This window comes from Lagenorhynchus albirostris, chromosome 11 (assembly GCF_949774975.1).
Source record: "Lagenorhynchus albirostris chromosome 11, mLagAlb1.1, whole genome shotgun sequence".
Classification (NCBI taxonomy): Eukaryota; Metazoa; Chordata; class Mammalia; order Artiodactyla; family Delphinidae; genus Lagenorhynchus; species Lagenorhynchus albirostris.
In genome coordinates, this window is record NC_083105.1 from 53,497,248 (window position 1) to 53,519,640 (window position 22,393).

General features: G+C 44.1%; 1 protein-coding gene across 1 annotated transcript in view; it reads left to right on the forward strand.

The window, feature by feature from the left end:
- The window catches only part of PPM1H (protein phosphatase, Mg2+/Mn2+ dependent 1H), a 261,473-nt gene extending 239,991 nt beyond the window's left edge, over positions 1 to 21,482 (forward strand). Inside the window, exons 9-10 of the mRNA XM_060165666.1 lie at positions 2,556 to 2,707; positions 20,887 to 21,482. Of these exons, the coding sequence (XP_060021649.1) occupies positions 2,556 to 2,707; positions 20,887 to 21,034 (300 nt within the window). The 3' untranslated portion in view covers positions 21,035 to 21,482. The remainder of the gene's footprint in view (positions 1 to 2,555; positions 2,708 to 20,886) is intronic.
- Positions 21,483 to 22,393: the final 911 nt, after the last annotated feature.

Sequence of the window (22,393 nt, forward strand, 5' to 3'; positions counted from 1 at the left end):
TGATTTATTGTAGATCTACCCCAATAAGAAGCGAGCAGTCTTCCGTAAGCAAAGTTATTGCACACTGGAAGTAACAACACAGTGACACAGGACTTGATATTAGGAGCTCAGGGGTGACATTTGCTGTCCTCGCTGTAGCCTCCCCTACGGGGTAGTCTACACAGGCATCACAGAGGCCACTGAGCCCTTGGATTCTTTGTTACAGACCAGTAGGACTCCTCCGCGGCCTCAGTAGTCAAAGTGTGGTCCAGGGACCAGCAGCATCACATGGGAGCAAGTTAGAAATGCAGGCTCTCAGGGCTTCCCTGGTGGCGCAGTGGTTGAGAATCCGCCTGCTGATGCAGGGGACACGGGTTTGTGCCCCGGTCTGGGAAGATCCCACATGCCGCGGAGCGGCTAGGCCCGTGAGCCATGGCCGCTGAGCCTGTGCATCCGGAGCCTGTGCTCTGCAACGGGAGAGGCCACAACAGTGAGAGGCCCGCGTACCGCAAAAAAAAAAAAAAAAAAAAAAAGAAAAAAGAAATGCAGCAGGCTCTCAGGCCCCACCCCAGAAGTAAATTGCAATCTCCATTTTAGTAGGGTCCGGGGCTGATTCCTGTGCACATCAGCATTTCAGAAGCACGGCTCTAAGACACCCAGGAACCACAGAAGGTAAAGCAGAGGGGATCCAGTTGCTGCTAGAGTCAAAATTGAACCACAGGAGTTCAGCAGCCTGAAGACAAAATTCTGGCGTTTGGGACTTTCCAGTCTGTTGTAAACTTAAGATTCCCCCCTCCTGTTTTCTCTAATTTGGTCTCGTAGGGCACAGTGCCTTCTCTAGAATGTACACTTCCCCTGCCTTTTGAGAGGAAGATGTTAAAAGCCAGTCTAGGGCTTCCCTGGTGGCGCAGTGGTTGAGAGTCCGCCTGCCGATGCAGGGGACATGGGTTCGTGCCCCGGTCTGGGAAGATCCCACATGCCACGGAGTGGCTGGGCCCATGAGCCATGGCCGCTGAGCCTGCGCGTCCGGAGCCTGTGCTCCGCAACGGGAGAGGCCACAACAGTGAGAAGTCCGCGTACCGCAGGAAAAAAAAAAAAAAAAAAAGCCAGTCCAGTCTTCCCCCGAGTGCTCCTCTCCCGAGTGCGGTCCGTGTGCTGCGCCATTAGCTAATTGTTGCCGTCTTGTTCACCAGCCACAAAGACTGTTTTTCATTTGAGCTCATTTTCCAAAAACTCTGTGGGCAAGTGTGGGGCATTCTGTTGTTTTCTGCTGCTGGGTGTAGGCTGTTCGTCCATAGGACCAGCCCTGTGGCAGGCAGGGCGTCACTGGCCTGGGCAGACCTTCCTAAAACAGGAGGCTTGGCTTTTGAAGATGTGGATGTGAACGTTCTGCAGGCCTCTTAGAATTGTATTCTCTCGAGATCTGAGATGACCTGACAGTGATTGTGTGTGATGGGACACGGGAACAGCTGCCTATACTCCATCCGCCTTCCCTCCCCTCCCTTCCCTTTCTTTCCCTTCCCCTCCCTTCCCCTGGCCTACACCTTTCACTCAGACTCGTTTTTAGAAAACAGGATAATGAGGTGGGGTTGAAAGAGTTGGAAGATTGATGAAATTGACCCGCCTTTGTCCTCAGCTCATGAAGTGATGTAGGCAGGGGCTGGTCCCGTCAAATTAGCAGGGAATAGCAATGAAATCCCAAACTCCTCTCCCTCCCATCCTGCCCGAGTAGGGGGAACATGGAGTTGTGGCCTAGTGCAGGTAAGCCTTGATTTTTATTATTATTATTTTTGCTAAGGTCACTATGTTCTTTTCCAAGAGTTGAGGGGGATGTTCAAATAGCCAAGTCATTCCAGGTACTAGAGGTGAGGACAGACTTAAAGTCTGTTGAGACACTTAGGAGATTCAAACTTGGCGTGTGTCCTTTGTGATTTAGGCTAGACTGAGGGGCCTCAAACCTGCATGTAGTATCAGAGCCCCATCGTTGCATGCGATAAGTCCAGCCCCATGGGCCTCAGAGCAGGTAAGCCAAAAGGTATCAAGTGAGTACATGAAATAAAGTGTGTCTCCTTAGTCCTAAACCAATACACGCAGAGTAGCTGCCTTGGATCCTAGACTGGCCTTGTTTCCCCTGCAGACTGAGAGCTCAGAAGCAGGGAAATCTGCTGTTTATCTTTATACTTAGATCACCCTTAATACATGTCTGTTGGATGGATGTGCAAAGGAAGGAAGGCAGCAAGCTTCCGGCTGCTCTTCTAGCTACCGCTGTATCTATTGTGAGTCATTGTTCCAGCCACATTTCAGGCATTACATTTTCAGTTAATTTCTTTCTTGTCAACTATTAACTTATTGGGCTCATTCACAGTTGTGTTTGGGGCCCGATATGTCTACACAGCAAGTCTTCAAAGGAGGCTACCCCTGGGCCACAAAGCTTGCTGTATACCCAACTGCCTTATAACGCACACCTAAAAACCACTGGGCTGGGCGGGAAAAGGGAAGGGAAATCAGAAGCCAGTCTGCTAGGGGGGATAATATGCTCCCAACTTCTTAAGCAGGGGTATTGCTGTTCATTTCAGGTAAGAGTCTACGATCTCTCCAGATACGAGCATGGAGCAGACGATGTGCTGATCTTGGCCACTGATGGACTCTGGGATGTTTTATCAAATGAAGAAGTGGCGGAAGCCATCACTCAGTTTCTCCCTAATTGTGATCCAGATGACCCTCACAGGTTTGTGCATTTCTATGATTGGAGGGTTGTTCCTCAAGCGGTCTTTCATGTGACTGAAATAAATAATAATCTTGCACTTTTCATCATTCATTCTGGTATAGATGGTTTAGTAACCAAACTGCAAAAGGGACTACCCTTCCTATTAGAGGTACTTTCACAGCCAAATAAAAATCCTCCTTAAGTTAAACCTAGATACAGGTGGTAAAGAATTTGTTTTGTGAGATATTTCAGCAGTATATCTTTCTCAGATTCTTACTTCATATCCTACAAAGTGGGAATAACCCAAGTTGTGATCCTCCTCGTAAGAATGATAGCAAATGCTCCCAGCATTCATTTCCATCCATTGAGGAACTGTTTCTTTCAAGAAACATTGGGAAAGGAGAGAAAGATTAAAGTAGGGATTCCTTATAGCATGATGGCCGTGTAAACATCCTAAACAACCCTAGGTGACTCAGAAGTAAACAGAAATCCCCTCTGGAGAAAGGCACCTTTCGCTTAGAACACAAGGAAATAAGTCACCGTGAGCGAAAACCAGCAGAAACAATAGAGAGCAGAGTTGGACCTGTAAATATTGGATTTATCAGCCAAAAAATATAAATATTTTAACATGTTTCAGAAATATTTTTAAAAGCATTGAAATCATGCATAAGGACAAAAGACTATAAATGACTGCACAGGTTTTTAAAATAAAGAAATGGGACATCTGGAGATGAAAAATATAAAAATAGGAACTACAAATTCAGTGGATTAAACAGATTGGAGACAGTTGAACAGTACACTGATGAACTGAAAAACTGATCTGAACAATCCAGAATATGGCTCAAAGAGACAAAGAGAGAAAGGATGAAGTGAGATTGAGACTAGGAAGATAACTAAGAGGCTAAAAAGAATTGCAAAAGGAAATACTATAGAAAGTGGGAAAAAAAAAAAACAAGTTCCAATCCAGAACTGTTGAATGATATTAAACCTAAGATCCAGAAAGCCCAACAGATCTCAAGCAGAAGAAAGAAAGAGATAATTTTAAGTAGATATTTTATAATGAAACGGAAGAATTTAAACAAAAAAGATACTAAAAGCAGCCAGAAAGACAAAACAGATACATAAGAATAGCATTTACAGTGACAGCTGACTTTTCAAAAATAACAGTAGAAGCCAAGACAGTGGAGTTATATCTTCAGTTGGCTAAGAAAAGCAGCTCTCAATTTTTAGAATTTTTATATACAGTAAAGATATCAATAAAGAGGATGAAGTAAAAGCATTTTGAGGCAGAACAAAACTGAGAAATTTTACTGCCATCCAGCCTCCTCTGAAGAAGATTCTATAGGATGTCCTCAGATAAGAAAAGGAAATGATCCCAGACGGAAGACTGAGAAGTAAGATGGATTATTAAGCTATTAGTAAATAGGTATACTTAAACATATACTAACTATATAAAAACTGCAATAAGAATGTCTAATATGTGGTTAAAAATGATAAAATACTGAATAAAAACAGCATAATAAATTGGCCAGTGGGGATAGTAATCAGCTAAAGTATGCTATGGTTCTACTTGAAAAGAGGTTAGAAGTGTTTAACTTTAGACTTGAAATGTGTTTAAATAGCTAAGAAAGTGAAAGAAAGAATAGAAAGTGTAATTTTCAAACTAGTCAAGCCCACATAGAATTAAAAACCAAACTTCTAAACAACTTATAAATCAAAAAATTGTAATAAAAATTAGAAATTACCAGGACCTAAATAATACTACATATCAAGACTTTAAAGGCTGAATTTTGAGCCTTTCCCCCCCGCCTAATTTAATGAGCTATGCATAGGTGAAAAGCTCTACTCATCCCTGACCTGCCAGAAGTGACTATATTCCTTCCATATCATAAAGGAACTTTTTCCAACCCTCCCAACCTCCCAGTTCCCCAGATCACAGGGACCCTGCCCACAAGCTCCAGGCTTCTGACCACAGAAAAAGAAAAATAGCCCCTTAACCAAAGAGAAAGGTATTTCTCAGAGTATGATCTAGAAGCCTGCTTTGTGCTACTGGGCTAATTCTGCCCATATTATTCCTATAAACATGTACACAAGAATTCTTATAACTTCACGGTTCTGAGGGGCCACAGGAGTGGAGCTGTCTACTTGTGGACTGTGTGCTCTTTTCCTGCATATAGGCTGTTAGTAAACCACTGTCCTAATTTAAAAATTTAGGTCTGCGGTCCTTATTTCAACAACGGCATCTAGATTAAGAATTAAAAACAACAGAATAAACCCAGGAAAAGTAATGGAAGGAAAAATTAAAGATAACAAAAAAGAGAACAAATATACAATAAAAATAAACGGTAAAGCCAAAATCTGTTTCTTTAAAACAACTAACACATGAGGGAAATGCAAATCAAACCACACTGACATACTACCTCACACCCATTATGCTGGCTATTTAAAAACAAACACACGAAGAGGAAAAAAACAAGTGTTGGTGAGAATGTGGAGAAATTGGAACGTCTTGTGCATTACTGGTGAGAATGTAAAACGGTGCAGCTTCTGTGGAGAACAGTATGGTGATTAAACATACAAATATATCCATCAGTTCTACTTCTGGCTATGTACCCCAAAATGAGTGAAAGCAGGGACTCAAACAGGTACGTGTACACCCATGTTCATAGCAGCATTATTCACAATAGCAAAAAGGTGGAAGCAACCCAAGTGTCCATCAACAAATTAAATGGGATAAACAAAATGCGGTATATAATACAATGGAATATTAATCAGTCTTAAAAAGGAATGAAATTCTCACACATGGATGGACCTTGAAGACATTATGCTCAGTGAAATAATCTAGTCAGAGGAGGACAAACATTGTATGATTCCACTTACATGACGTCCCTAGAGTCGTCAAATTCATAGGGACAGAAAGTAGAATGGTGGTTGCCAGGCGCCGGGCCGGGGGGATAGGGAGTTGGTGTTTAATGGTTATAGCATTTCAGTTTGGGAAGAGGAGAAAGTTCTGGAGATAAACGGTGGTAGTAGTTATACAACAGTGTGAATGTACTTAATGCCACAGAACTGTACACTTTAAAATGTTAATTTTTATGTTATGTGTATTTTACCACAAAAAATAATTTCTAAAAAAAAAGCAAATTAAAAAGAAAACTAACTAAAGTAGATAAATTTCCCTTAAGACTAATCAAAAACAAGGGGGTCCAGCAAATAAATAATATTAGCAATAAAAAACTGTCATAAGAGATGCGGCAGTAATGAACCTATACATATTCTTTAATAGGAACATTGTTAAAATATTAATTTTTCCTAAATTGATCTTTAGAGTGAGTAGAATGATAACCAAAATTCCAGTGAGGTATTCATGGAACTTTGTAAGCTGATTCTGAGATATATATGGAAGAACAAAACGCCAAGAATGTTTGTGACACTTCTGTATGGGTCTTACCCTTCTAGATATTAGTACAAAATCAGAACAATTAAGATGGTGCAGAAAAATTAAAAATGGATCCTTCCCTCACACCATACACTAAAATCAAGTCCAGGCAAGTTAAGACTTAACTGTGAAAGGAAAAGTAAATACAACTTTTAGGAAATAGCATAGGAGACTATTTTTATGATCTTATAGTAGAGAAGGATTTCTTAAACAAGATATAGAAAGCACAAACAAAAGATTGATAACCTTGACTACGTTAGGATTACCATCTTTGGTTCTTCAAAAGACAACATAAAGAGAATAAAATGGCAACGTGATAGCTGGGAGAAGATCTTTGCAATTTGTATAACCAAAGAGGGATTCATACCCATAAAATAGAATGAACTGTCACAGATCAATAAAGACAACACAAATAACCCAGTAGAAAAATGAGCAAGTACCCAACAGTCATCACACAGAAGAAAACTAATGGCCAATAAATATATGAAAAAAACTTCAGTCAGAGGAGTAGAAATAATTAAAAACATGTAGAACAACTGCAGATGGATTTGTGAATTTGTAGAAAGACTCTGAAGACGGCTTGGCATATGCATATCATATAACCCAGAAGCTCCACTCTTAGGTCTGTACCCTGGAGCAGTGGTTCTGAAAGTGTGGTCTTTGGGTCACATGGCATCAGCATCGTCTGAGAACTTGCTAGAAATACAAATCTTCAGGCTCAACCCCAGATCTACCAAATAAAACTCCAGTGGTAGGACCCAGGGATCTGTGTGTTAACAAACAACCCAGGTGTTCTTTTTATTCTGGTGCTGGTGTAATTCAATTTATACAAAAAGATAGCCACACAGTTGTTTTTATGATAAGAATTGGAAGCAACCTGCATGTCCAACCATAGGATGGATAAACAAAGAATGAAATAATTCACAGTCCTCAAGTGAGAATGAACCAAAGCTGTGATCTTTAACAGGGAAGAATCTCAAAGACATAATGTTGAGTTTAATAAGCCAGTCATAGAAGAATACACATATTATGATTCGAGTTACCTAAAGTAGGAAGCTAACAATATATCACTTAGGGATACAGATATTAAAATTATAACAAAAAGCAAGAGAATTAACCCAAAATTTGGATAATGGTTACCTTGGGAAGAGAGGTGGCAGAGGGGAATGTGTGCTTGTGGAGAGGCCCATAGTGAGCTTCTAAGATATTTACTGGTAATGTTCTGTTCCTTTAGCTACATGGCAGATATATGATTGTTCATGTTATTTATAACTGTATATCTTTTTCATACATTTGTTTGTATGTTAGCTATGAGAGGCAGTGTAGTCTAGTGGTTAACAGTGTGGATCTAGCCAGACTGCCTGAGGTTAAATCCTGGTTCTGCCCCTTCTAGACTTTGTGAGCTTTGTGACCTTGGGGAGGTTTCTTAACCCCTCCATGCCTCAGATTCCTCATCTGTAAAATGGGGGTTCCAGTAGTCCTGACCTCATCCTTATATATAAAGTAAAGTGCCTGGTATATAGTAAGCACTACTGGGTATTTGTTGTTGTTATTCTATGTTTGTTGCTATACTTACATGTTTCATATATTTCACAACAACAACAAAAAATTCCTTCAGGAAGAAATTAAAGCTAGACATTCTTTCTCTTTCTAGAATTGTTTGTATAATTTTTCTCAGGCACAAAGGAATCGATGGTACTGCAAATAAGATTCTTTTATTTGAATTCGAATACATTTTTTTTCCTTTTGAGCTTTTAGTTGTAATCTGCGTTTTATATCCTACTTGTTAGCAACATTCTCCTGTTGATTTTCTCTACTGTAATTATTTTCATAAAGCTTTGCGAAGCCATCTGACAGGTATGAGTGAAAAGGCACCCAACGCTTTTTAAAATCTCTCCAAGCTGGCTTGGTTTTCCTTACCAGCCGCCGTCTCTCCATGGCAACAAATCTGCCCTCCAGGGAGTGGTAACCTGTGGGCAGTGCTGTCACTGGGCAGGGGGGGTATGCCAGGTCAGAATAGGTTCCTAGGTTCATGAGATCTGTTACCTACAGGGCTTACAGGGATCTCCATGGAACAAAAGGGCAGGAAAGAAAAAAGGTTTTGAATTTGCCTTTCAGGGAAAATGGCAAACCAAAGCCTAAGAAAGAATCCTGTGTCAGATAGATGAATGAGTGAAAGGAAAAGTTATAAAATCGGCACAGTTTCATTGCTAAGAGATGAAATATCTGGCTGGAGATCAGAAAAATTCTGGTTGGTTTTTGACATCTTAAAACAGTGAGAACTTATGGGGGAAGGTATCTTCTTTGCCAAATAATTCCCATTCAGATTCATTCATCTGGGAAATATTAAGGACCTATTTTATGAGCCATGGCCACTGGGGAAGAATTTGTGAAGAAAACAGACCGGATCCCTGTCTTCTTGGAGTTTAAGGTCTAGAGGTTACAAAAGCATAAGGAAGTTAGAATATGAATGATTAAAAAGATAGCACAAGGGATAGGCAAGAAAGCTTCCCACTAGAAGGGATGTCTAAACTTAAACGTGAGGCGTAAATGAGTGTGTGTCAGTCAATGCAAGGTGGGGCAACATCAGGGAGAGAGAACATGGTGCTTTCAAGGAACCCAACAGTCAGTATGACTGCCTGGGCTTAGTGTGGGGTAGTTTCCACAGATAAGGTGTGAGAGGTGAATGGAGCAGGTCGTGTCAGACCTCAAGCACTGACAAAATGAATGAATGTGAAGATTAGTTGGAGGGAAGAGAGTCTGTGATGATGATATGGAATTTGTGTAATTCATTCGTTCTGATCCACAGTCAGAAAACATTCTGGACAATCTGATGGTGAAAATATGAGGTATGGATTGTTTCTCTACCCCTCTGTGCTCCTTAGTAATTTAAGCCATATTGGGAAATCAGATAAACTTAATTTATTTCAAACTCGGGCCTTAGGCATTATGAAAAATGATGTTGTCTTTCACGTGTGTGTCATGTTTGCATGTATCTTTGTGATTCAGAAGGAAGGTACCACACTCACACCCAGGCTTAGTGTGTTTCCTCGGGAGGCGCATGGAGAGCTCAGTCCCAGAAGCCACGGCAGTGGGTTTCCTGACGGTGCCCTCCCAACCGGGAGCTGTTCTGACCTTTTCATGCAAAGTAGAAATAGGAGTGGAAGTCGTCCTAATAACTTTTAGCCTAGGTCATAATTTCTGTGATGAAGAAAGACCCGCTATCATACCCTTCCTGTGGCTCTATGAGTTCTTACTCAGCCAGAAGGATACATTTCTCCCCAGCTGTAGCCCAGGACCACAGGTTTGCCTATTTAGTCATGTGAGTGGTGGGAATAGAGGGTTTCTGGGTCCAGACCTGAGGGGTCTGACCAGGCTGGCTGATCGTTTGATGGAAAATGAGAAAGGGAAGTTGTTCTCTACAAGGTGGGCCTCCTGAGAGATAGGAAGGGCAACAAAGCAACAAGAACAACAAAATGTTTCTTCATTTGACGTTTTGAATGGGCCTGTTTTACTTTGAGTTTTGTTTTGTTTAGAAATTCAGCAGGACAGGAGGAGGCAGGGCATGAGTCCTGTGACAGGAAGGACTTGAAGGTTTTGCCATTTGATCATTTGGCTTTGTTCATGTTGTGTGTAGGTTTTTTCTTTTTCTTCTCCTCTTCGTGGAAGCCATTCTTGACAAATGGCTGGCACTGTCTTCCTCTGATGACATCCTTCCCAATAAAAAATTTAAAATACCATCTCCCCCTCCAGGATGCACTGTGAGGGAAGAGGTGATTAAGAGAGAGAGATGTTTGCGAAGTTCTGACCCTCACACCATCCTCTCTGGCAGAGGTGGGGTAAAAATGAGCTATGTGACCTTCCTGACCCCAGCGTATCTTACTAAGTCCTTTTGCTGTTTTGAACTGTCTTGAGAAAGGAACCAGAAAATTAAAAGGAGACCTTGTGGACAGGCCAGAACATGAGTACAGTTGCCCTTTTTCTTTCTTTTCTTTTTACTGGATTATGCCCTGAAGTGTAGCAGAGCTGGCAGCTCCGTGCATCCTTTGGGGGTCATGAAATGAACCGTTGATAGGAAATATACCAAGTTCACATTTTCAGGTGGCGTGGTTGGAATTCACGGGGGTTGGGCTACACAACCTGTCATTCTCTTTACTAATTCCAGTAAGATTCTCTTAGGAGGCCTAAACATCCTGCAAAATTTGGAAAGCGTGCTCAGAGAAAGGCGTGGAAGGGGTTTTCTGAGGCAAGAGATCTCGGACTGATGATCTCCTCTGTAAGGCTGGAGGTTTAGTGGCAGGTCTCCCAGAAAGAATATTCAAAATGGAGGCAAGTACGTAAATATGCAAAGAAGATGCTTAGTAATATGTTAGAGAGGAGTAAATTGTTAATATTACTAACGGAGGTAGGTGTGGGCCAAGCTGAGTGGACCTCGGGACAAAGAACACATGAAAACATGTCATGGATTTACATCCCAAATGCCCAGGCAAGACGTAGCAAGGATTTTTTTGCCCAGTCCTTCATTTCCCAAAACCTGTCTGTGGAAACCTCATCCTGGTAACTTGGACCAAATGACCCTCAGTGCCCCTGCCATGTCACTCTGGGGGCTTATGAAGGGGTATTAAATCTGTAAGTACCAACGTACGGTAAACTCCAGACAGCATCTCCTTAATAAGAGAAGCCTTCTTGATGGTCACGCTTCAAATGTTCTTCATATCCATGCTGTCCTTGGCTCTGATAACTGTGTGCCACATTGATGAGGAAGAGATTAATCAGTAGAAAGTTAACAGAAAAACACCCACCAAAACTGACAGCAGGATATTAATGCAGGTATTAAATGCTAGTTTGTATTACCTTGATAATATGAACCATTTTGGCAAAAGACAAAGGTTCTTTTTATGAGATGTTTCTGTGAGTTGGCTGAACTAACTTCTCCCATTGCTATATGTTCTTGTTTTTTTTTTTTTGCGGTACACGGGCCTCTCACTGTTGTGGCCTCTCCTGTCGCAGAGCACAGGCTCCGGACGCACAGGCTCAGCGGCCATGGCTCACGGGCCCAGCCGCTCCGCGGCATGTGGGATCTTCCCTGACCGGGGCACGAACCCGTGTCCCCTGCATCGGCAGGCGGACTCTCAACCACTGCGCCACCAGGGAAGCCCTGCCATATGGTTTTGAAAAACTATGCCTCAAATGTAAAAAGAAAGGGTTCCTCCCATCGCCAGCCCCAACCTCACATCAGTTACAGGTTTTAAGAACAAACTGGTGAGCGTTTTATCTCATGTTGAAGACTAGATAAAATCTGCATTTTTGTTTCTTTTGCAATGTTGAGCATATTCAGATCCGTGGGAATGTGGACGTCAGCCCACCATCCTGCCCTTGACAGCCTCTGAACTGCCCCCTGCCAGGCCCACCTTTCCTTCCTCAGTGCTGTTGATATGGCCATTGGAGCGGAGCTGTGTGGCCACTTAGTTGGAACATAAGGACATTTTATTTATTTAATTTTATTTATTTATTTATGGCTGTGTTGGGTCTTCGTTGCTGCACGCGGGCGTTTTCTAGTTGTGGCGAGAGGGGCTACTCTTCATTGCGGTGCACGGCTTCTCGTTGTGGAGCATTGGCTCTAGGCACGCGGGCTTCAGTAGTTGTGGCACGCAGGCTCAGTAGTTGTGGTACGCAGGCTCAGTAGTTGTGGCACACGGGCTTAGCTGCTCCTCGGCATGTGGGATCTTCCCGGACCAGGGCTCGAACCCATGTCCCCTGCACTGGCAGGCGGATTCTTAACCACTGCGCCACCAGGGGAGCCCCCATCGGGGCATTTTAAAGGGCTTCCCAGGGACGATGCAGAAGAAAATAGTCTGATATGCCCCCTCCTATCGAAATGTTGCTGTTTGGGATTTGAACTAAAACTCACACCACCTTGAGAAACCAGGAAGCTGGTGCTGGGGCAGAGAGGTGGACGAGGCCTGGTGGGTGTTCTCGCCATCTCCCATGGGGGTGGTGAGCTCTCCCTAGTCCGTGGCCTTGCACCTGCTGACACACACCCCCAGGGGACACAGGGACAGTGCTGTGGGCAGCGGCTGTCGCTGTTCCCTGTCTCAGGGTACTCCGCCTGAGTGAAGTCCCCACACTCCAGGCGGGACAGAAGCTGGTGTGAGCACCTTCGGTGGCTTCAGAGCCAGACAAGGGACACATGTGGCTCAGCCCCCAGCAGCGAGCCTGAGGCGGGCCTCCTCCCAGGACAAGTTGCCTGGTTCTGAGCACAACAAAGAGCTCCCTCCAAGTCACCCGCCCTCACCCCACCTACCCCGTTACCATAGATCCCTGCCAATGTTCCCAAGCTTGGGAGAGCTTTTCTACCTCTTAAATCTCAGAGGCCTGCTCAGAATGCAAAGAGGATTCCTTCTCCTGTTCCCATCATACTCTATTACTGCAGGGCCTCAGCAGATGGAAGCTGCCTTTTATATGCAAATATTCGGAACCCATTAATTCCCCAGTTCCTGCCACCTACCCTCCCTCTTGTAAGACCCTGTCTGTACCATCCAAATGGCAAATAGAAGTTCCTGCCCAACTAGAACTGTTGGTTTTAAGGCCAGTTTACAGCCTGAGGCCTGAAACGGACTTATTTTTGACACTCCGATCTGCTGATTCAGATGTGGTCTTGTGGGAAGAGACTCTACAAAAGGTGGATGACTGCGGGCAAAACTCTTGGTCGGGGAGAGAGGCCTTTTATGTCTAATGAGGGAAATGCTTTAGGAAGGTTCTGTTTACCCCGGCAGGACCTTTGAGGCATGCACTAGCATTATTCCAGATTTGAGAGGCTAAGGAGTTTTTCCCCAGCGGCCCCGATGTGGGCGGTCGTGCAGCCAGGCTGGGACCCGTGGCAACCCAGCCCACACGCGGGGCCCCTCGTACACCCCACTGAAGAGGTGAAAGAGCTAAGAAGTGTCCAGAGGTGGCAAGGACGACAGAGACGATGGAGGATTTGCCCTCTGGCCTCCTTCCACCCTGACTTTAGCGTCAGTGGTTGTGAAAAGAGCCTCTGGCCTTCCCGTGGTCCTTCAGCCCCTCTTCCTTTTCTGCTTTTCTTCTCTCCCCTACTGTCCCTCCTCTGCTCCCTCTGGCTCGGCCCGAGGAAGCCTCTGCGCCAGGCCCTGTGCGCCTGCCAAGTCAGACCCCTCCCGACCGCCGCCCCTTTCAGCAGAGCTCGGCCGATCGATATGGAAAGCTTCAGCCAGAGAAGAAAAATGCTCTCAAAGTACAAAACTGGTCTCCCTGGGAGGCTCTTCGTTAGGAGGGGTGAGTACCCCAGCTACTCCCGTACTACTTCCCGGATGCGGTCTGACCGAGCCTTCCGCGTGAGGCCCTCAGGCCGGGCCCTGCTGCCGCCCCACATCCAGCTTCCAGAATCATGGGGTTCCTCAACCCCTCGTCATCCCGGCTGGGGTGTAACGGAATCCACGACCCTTTCGCTGTCATCAGCTGCACCATATTCTTCTCCGCTGCTCCCCTGTATGTCCTGTATTTGTATTTCATGTTTTGACTCAAATTCTCTCCCGCTGCCTCCTGCGCCCTTCAGTCTCTGGCACGTGTGCCTTTGCGTTCAGCCTCAGCACCACACTCAGTAGAACCCTCCTGTCTTATTGCCACATGAAGCAGTCTTCTTTGTTACCAAACCGGACAGCCCTTGTCAGGTAGAAACTGCAGGAGAATGAAATGGGGGAGAGGAGAAGCAGTCCTTTCCCTCCAGAGGAAATGTCTCTTCTTTTCCTCAAGTACCAGTCTTGATATAAAGCAACCTTTATAGGTGGTTTATAGGTGGTTTCCTGCCTGGGGCAGATGGTGCTTGACTAAGGATGCTCATGAGTTCTAAAGTGTCCATCAGCCTGGCTGAGATTGGAGCTGGGGCAAAAGAAACCTCCTCCTAAGAACTAGGTGCCTGGGGTTGTGTTGAGGTGATCAGCTTATGAGGAAGGATCCCCACAAGTGGCCCCTTTTTACCTAAACACCATTTGTGACTTCATTTCAATACTGCGTCTCCTGTAGCGTGAAGGAAACCAGTCCTAGAGTTCAGCTGCACTGTTCAGTTACTGCAGGCAGCATCTGATCAGTGCCGTTCAGTTGTCCGTGCAGACTGCTCCTTCACAGGCGGGACGTCGCATTCGCATTCGCCAGGGAAGCCTTGCAAAAAGAAGTCAGGTGGAGGAATCTGGCTCCTGGCCACAGTGTTGGAAGCAATGGTCCAAGGCGTTCTCCCTAAGCTTCCCGCTCAGGTTGGGGCATCCTTCCTGCAGCACGTGGATGATGGCAAGAACCTGATGAAACTGAGGTTCTGTGAGGAGGGGGGTGGGTAGGCCCGCCACACAGGAAAGTGTGAGGCCAAACCTCACACCACACGTAGGGTTCTAAAACATGTTCTAGAACTGGAAGAACCCAGAACGTCCCCCAGTAAAGGCACATTTAAAAATCTCTGTAGATAACCCAAGGCACACAGTAAACAGCCCTACCGAAGAGAGGCTCCTATCTTACCTTCAAGCCTACCATGAGAAAGGATAACTAGATACAACAGAGCCTTCCCTCTGTCCCCCCAAAGAAAACCTAACAGAACAGGATGAAGGAAACTTTAAACATGTACAAATAGAACCATAAGGTAAGAAGAGACGGATTTGGAAAAGAACCAAATAGAAATTTGCAATGGTGAAAAATATGTCATTGACATAAAGTAACTCGCTGAATGGAGAGAATAGTAAACTGCTAAAGTATGAATTAGTGAACTGAAAGATATTACCAAGAGATTTTAAAAAAACAGGAAAGAGGTTGAAATCTGGAAGGTAAAATGAGAAGGCTCTAACAGAAGAAAATATAAAATTATGGAGAAAACATAAAAAATAGAGGGGAGTCAGCATTCAAAAAGTTCATGGTTGAAAATTTTCCAGAATCAGAAATATCTTCTCAGTTTGAAGGAGTAAAACTAATTTCCAACCATGATAAATAAAAAGAAATTCTCATTATTATGTCTCAGTGGAACTTCATACCATCAACAACAAAATATCAACAATAACAATTTAATAAGCTACCAATGAGAAAAGACGTTTACTTATAAAAAAATGAAACAAGGGGCTTCCCTGGTGGCGCAGTGGTTGAGCATCCTCCTGCCGATGCAGGGGACACAAGTTCGTGCCCCGGTCTGGGAAGATCCCACATGCCGCGGAGCGGCTGGGCTCGTGAGCCATGGCCGCTGAGCCCGTGCGTCCGGAGCCTGTGCTCCACAACGGGAGAGGCCACAACAATGAGAGGCCCGCGTACCGCAAAAAACAAAAAAAAACAAAAAACAACAACAAAAAAAATGAAACAAGGGCTTCCCTGGTGGTGCAGTGGTTAAGAATCCGCCTGCCAATGTAGGGGACACGGGTTTGCGCCCTGGTCCGGGAAGATGCCACGGAGCAACTAAGCCTGGGCACTGCCAACTGCTGAGCCTGCACTCTAGAGCCTGTGAGCCACAAATACTGAAGCCTGCATGCCACAACTACGGCAGCCCACGTGCCTAGAGCCCGTGCTCCGTAGCAAGAGAAGCCACTGCAATGAGAAGCCTGTGCACCGCAATGAAGAGTAGACCCCACTCGCCGCAACTAGAGAAAGCCCGTGCACAGCGACAGACCCAAAGCAGCCAAAAATAATAAATAAATAAAATAAATAAATTTATTTTAAAAAAATGAAACAAGACAGACTTCTCAACAAGAGAGGTCAGAAAAGATGAAATATTATGTCCAAACTGCTAGGGTAAAATAAGTCAGTCTAGAATTCTGTACCCGATAAAGCTATGATCCAAGATTAAAGGCAAAAATAAAGATTTTTGTGGCCCCAAAACTTGGTGAGTTTGTCCCTTTTAACAGACCACTGTTAAGAGCATTACTAAAAATGTACTTCAACAGAAGGAAATCAAGTCCAGAAGAAAGGAATGGACTTCGAAAAGCAAAGAAGTTACTATGTTGGTTTATATACATTATAATAATGACTTAATAGGAGTTTAAAAACAAGGCAAATTTAAAATACTAGGCAATAACATTACAAATGAAAGAAGGCATTCTAATATCTTTTTATTTTCTGGAGAAGGACACAAATATTGATTGACATATATTAAAAACTTAAGCATAGCTGCTAAAACAACAGAAATAATCACTTCTCAACTAGTAGAGAGAGGAAAAAGGTATTCAAGAAAGCAAACAACCTGACAGAAATCAAGAAAGGAAAGAAAAATAGAAAATACTAAATAAATTTTATGTATGTATGTATATGTATGTGTGAATGGTGGCAAAAATAAATTCAGAATAGCAGTTTTTACAACAGGTTTAACGTGCATCTTAGTAACTATAAAGGTGAGATTTTATTTTAATTAGCCATCTACCAATAATGAAATGCACTTTAAATAATACAAAGTTTAGAAGTCCTACAGTGCCTTGTGGAATTTATCATTGGCGAATATCACGTTGAGAAGGTAGCACTGAAAACGACTACGATTTCCTACTTAAGAGACTGGGGACAGCATTAACTAAGGATGATAGATGAGAAAGTCCCACCTTGGCAGTGAAAGTAAGTTAACATTTATTGACTCTTCCTGAGTCCTAACTGGGGCCTACGAAGGAAAGTAAGAAGAGCTGTGCCACGTGTCATGGAAGCCCAGACATAGGAGAACTTGGAGTGTGCCGTGGTGTGGTGGGCAAGCCAACCTCAACACCTCCCACCTCTGCAAACAAAAAGGAGAACTCAGAAGAAAAGACAGGAGATGTCAAGAATAAAGAAGCTGGCCAGAAGTACGGTGTCTGTGCTGGAGAAAGGTCAAGTGGAATGAGCACGGAGAAGTGTAGGAGGCCGGATTAGCAGGGTATTGGGCCTACTGGTAAGAAATGAAGGAAGAAAAAGGAAGTAAGAAATGGAGGAAGCAAAAATGGGTCTTCTCTCTTGCGAGAGTTCACCTAAGGGAAGACAGAATGGATGACAGAGAGAAATGCAGGCTCAAGGGACGTTATCTTGGCATAGGCAATAACCAGTTTTGAGAAGAAAACCTTAATTTTCTAGAGCCCTTGGGTTTCCTGGGTAACCGTCTTTTCTAGGTGACCTAATGCCGCTTTTTAAAATACCAAAGCTAATTTTGACCATTTTTTCAATACCCAAAGTCTCCAGCAATAGCAATATCAGGATGGTCTCTTGCCTTTAACTACGGATGATGCTCTTATGTGACTTAAATAAAATGAGGTAGGCACTGTTTTGATTTTAACTTTTTTTAACTGAAGTATACTTGATTTATAATATTGTGTTAGTTTCAGGTGTACAGCAAAGCGATTCAGTTTTAAATGTATTTTTTCAGAATCTTTTCCATTATGGGTTATTACAAGATACTGAATATAGTTCCCTGTGCTACACAGTAAATCCTTGTTGTTTATCTATTTTATATATAGTAGTATGTATCTGTTAATCCCATACTCCTAATTTATCCCCTCCCCCCTTTCCCTTTTGGTAATAGCCATAAGTTTGTTTTCTATGTCTGTGAATCTGTTTCTGTTTTGTAAATAGATTCATTTGTATTATTTTTTTAGATTCCACATATAAGTGATACAATATTTTTCTTTCTCTGCCTGACTTTATTTAGTATGATATTCCCTAGGTTCATCCATGTTGCTACAAATGGCAATATTTCATTCTTTTTTATGGCTGAGTAATGGTCTATTGTGTGTGTATATACACACACACAAACACACCACCCCCCACGTCTTTTTTATCCATTCATCTGTTAATGGGCACTTGGGTTGTTTCCATGTCTTGGCTATTGTAAATAGTGCTGCTGTGAACACTGGGATGCATGTATCTTTTCAAACTAGAGTTTTCATCTTTTCTGGACATATGCCCAGGAGTGGGATTGCCGGATCATGTGGTAGCTCTATTTTCAGTTTTTTTAAGGAACCTCCATCCTGTTCTCCATAGTGGCTATACCAATTTGCATTCCCACCAACAGTGTAGGAGGGTTCCCTTTCTCCACACACTCTTCAGCATTTATTGTTTGTAGACTTTTTTTAAAAATGAATTTATTTAATTAACTTATTTTTGGCAGCGTTGGATCTTCGCTGCTGTGTGCAGGCTTTCTCTAGTTGCAGTGAGCGGGGGCTACTCTTCGTCGTGGTGCGCATGTTTCTCTCGTTGCGGAGCACGGGCTCTAGACGCACCGTCTTCAGTAGTTGTGGTTCACGGGCTTTAGAGTGCAGGCTCAGTAGTTGTGGCTCGCGGGCTCTAGAGCACAGGCTCAGTAGTTGTGGTGCACGGGCTTTGTTGCTCCGTGGCATGTGGGATCTTCCTGGACCAGGGATTGGACCCATGTCCCCTGCACTGGCAGGCAGATTCTTAACCACTGCACCACCAGGGAAATCCTGTTCATTTAACCTTTCATTTAACCTTGTTCTGATCTCAGCCGTTGCCCCATGACCACAGGACCTGTGATTTACCACAGAGACCAGTCCTGACTTCCTTCATCTGTTTCTTTTAACATTTTTAAGTAACTTCCTTTCGCTGCCAGCCATCTTTTCTCATTACTTGCCATAATCTTCTGTGTCTAGTTTGCTCATGAGCTGAGTTAAGGTGTGTTCAGCCCTGACAGATGAATCTACGAACTAGTATATTGCCTCAGCCAGCTTTCTGAACTTGAAAGGCTAAGGTCTAGACCCTGGTCAATCACTAGGGTAATAAACATCAACTGATATTGATGGTAGCCTTTCCCTGTGAGGTTTTATCTCAGACATGCAATTCAGTATAAACCCAAGAGTAACCTGGGGTGAGCATCTGAGAGCTCTTCTGAATGTAGTATATGAGTGGCAGCATGTGGATAAGGGGCATGTATTTGCCCCTTTAGCCAAAGGCCTCTTTGGAGTCCTTTCTGTTTATTTCGTGATCCCAGTAGGAAGAGAATCCCCAGGAGGCTAACTGGTGGCCCCTTCCCTCAAGTGTAACTGGAGATACTTCTGCCTCAAAACTGATAATTCTCTCAATAAGGATAGAAAAAGAAGGTGTCTCTCCTACTCACCTACCACCCATCCTCTAGGAGGAAAGTCACTTATTTTGTATTAACTAAAATAGCCTCTCTCTGCCACCTTTAGTGTGTGCTACACCTCTCTCTGCCTGGGCTGTCTGAGTAGACTTGAGTCTCAGAGACTCCACAGCCTGGAATCTTAACAATCCTGAGGTTATTTGCTACAGACCTTGTTCTTAAGTAATGTAACAATGGGGCTAGATGCAGGTCTCTTTTAACATGAGAGTCGCTTATTCCGTAAGGGGTTTTAACAGAAGAAATGCAAGAGGCTTCTGGTGTTCTGAATTCCACAACTCACAGTTCTGAAGGCAAGGCCGAGTGACATTCCAAGCAGGGAAAGGCCACAGTAACATCAGGGTGGTCTGTTGTTTAAGGTCCACAGGCTGGCTTCCAAGAGGCCTTCCTTACAGGGTGACATTTATTATCTTGGTGATTTACCAGAGGCTGGCTTTTAGCTTCTCAGGTTCAGAAACTGGTTTAATCAACACACAAAGAACAGATTCATTATCAGAGCTGGGCTCACCTTAACCAAGCTTTCATGATTGATCTGCAAACTGAAGAAATGCCAGTTAACGTTTATATGGAGAAATAGGACTGACGTTCTTAAAGTACAAATGACCAGCTCACTCTTTCTCTGTCGGCAGGCCACACAGGGAGGCAGGTCATAATTAGAAGGTTATATGGTGAACATGAAATCAAAATCAAGGGAAACTGTATATTCAATGGCAGAAGCTAAGAGTCATCCATCCTCACTAAATATGGTCCTACCAGTGGAACTACATTTCTTTGAAATCTGTTGGATAAGACTCCCTCTGCCTCAATCTGTGTTTGGACAGACACCTGCCAATGTTTCTGTCTCCTTGTTTTAGGCCTCCAGGCTAACCTAGGCTACATACACCCAAATCACCTCCCACATTAGTCTTTTTCTAGATTTTAATGCTTTCCATCCATTTATGGCATAGTCATTAATTCTTCTTTAAGTTTATGCTCTAAGTCTCAGGGAGCAATCTTATTTTCAAATTCTTGGGGATCCCTCACTGTGCTTACAGTGGTGAAGAGAAGAGTGTGGCATTGATGACGGTGCAGCTTGACCACACCGAGGTTTCCCAGTCATGTACCAATAAAACCTTTGCATTTTTACTATGCTCCTTTGCTACCTGCGCTATCATTAACATTTTTCTTTAAATCAACTCACTTTTTAAAAACAATTTATTTAAAAAGGAGATTTACCCCTACCATAAGTGGAAAATGACGATCCTTTGTCCTAAAAGCAATGTGGCTCTAAAAATAAACATTGGAAACAAAAGTTCTTATTTTTCCCATATACTTTTTTAGCTACACACTGTTTGCTGTAGAAAGCTCTGAGCCTGAGCAGGTATGTGTTAAAGATACACCAGCACAAAACTGGGACTCTTTTGTTGACATCAAAATTCTCAAAAGAGGACTGAAAAGCAGAACAATTTAGGAGGTTATTTACTGTATGTAGAATCTTGTCCATCTACCACCTAACTAGTAGTCTCACATTAGGCATCACACATTTGGGAAAAAGATGGCCTAGGTTTTTGTGACTTGAAGGGTGTTTGAAAACAGTTCGTACAGCTGTAGTGATGCCTCCTTCCCAGCCTCGCCTGACCCCCGATTCTGCCTGATGCCACACTGACAGTCTCATTCCTGCCTCTCCCTGTACAGGTACACACTGGCGGCTCAGGACCTGGTGATGCGTGCCCGTGGCATCCTGAAGGACAGAGGATGGCGGATATCCAATGACCGACTGGGCTCAGGAGATGACATCTCTGTATATGTCATTCCTTTAATACATGGAAACAAACTGTCATGAAAACAGCCCAGGGTTTTAGAAGGACAGAAGGGAAGAAAGCTGGGATGCCTCTGGGCAGGGCGGGGCTGGGAAGTGCCCCAGCAGAGTTCCAGACGATGCCCCTCCTCCCTGCCCAGGTGGGAAGCTTGCTGCCGAAAGGCCTCTGGCTGAGCTCCAAGAGGACCCTCGGGTTTCAGTTTCCTCTTTAGTAACAGGTCTGGATACTCAACAAGAGCAAAACATAAAGGCTGCGACTGAGTGTTGTGCTTCTGTCGGTTCCTTTCATAGGCCTCCTAGGTGGCCACTGCCCATTTGGGAGCACATCCATCATATTTATTTTATCCAGAGTAGCTGGGGCAGCCCTTTGCGGGTGTCACTGGCAGAAGACTCTTCAGCCTGCCAAGCTGCCAACTTCCCTACGGGTTAAAAGTGCTGCATTGGAGAGTTGGGGATCATGCCTCAGAAGATGTAAGCGCCCATCTTCTAGTAAGCCTGAGATTTATTTCAGGGAACACTATCTGTATGTGTGTGTGTGTGTGTGTGTGTGTCTCTCTCTCTCTCTCTCTCTCTTTACTGTTTTTTGGTGCCGGTGGGGTGTGGCAGGGAATTTTTTTTTCTTTTTTGACATTCCTTGAATCTTAATTGTTTTCCTTCCATAGAACAGGTCTGGGACTTTCCAGGCCCCTGTCGAGGAATCTGTGTGTCCAAGTCCAGCCCAGACTGTCCCCATATCCCGTAGCCCACACCACCCAGGCCGCCATCTGGAGCGGTGCCCTGGCTAATGGAGTTCAGTCTTTGTTATGTAACAGTTTTTCCCTGAGTTGCATTTTCTCACCAAATCAGTGTGTTTTTGTGGAAATATGGGTGTTTCTCTGGACCCACAGTTCCTCTGTCATCTTCAAGGGCCCCCCTGGTGTGGGTGAGGTCTCTCTGGGAGAGTCTGGATTTCGTTTCTGGAACGGTTGGCCCTCCCCCACCTGCTGTACCATAGGGACAGACACAAAGCAGGGTTGAAGCGAGCAGGTTAAGAGGTTCCTTGTATCAGTCAGTTCACCACACCCCATCTGAGGACCACTCCTCCATCTGGATCCAGGTGGACCAGGACCGTCCCCAAGCCCCCTCCAAATAACATGTTAAGGAGCAGAGTTCTGTCAAGCGCTGTCTCTGCCTCCCCATCATATCTGGGCAAGGCCCGCTCGGAGTGGCCGTTTGATAAAAGTGAATTTGAATCAGGATGACTGGTCATTCTCAGGCTGGACCCTCTGTTCCTTCTCCACGGAATCATCTCCCAGCCCCCCAGGTACTGAGACCCCTGTTCCCACTGTCACTCCACCTCTGGGTGTTCCTCACAAGCGCAGCGGCAGCCAGCGAATCAGACCT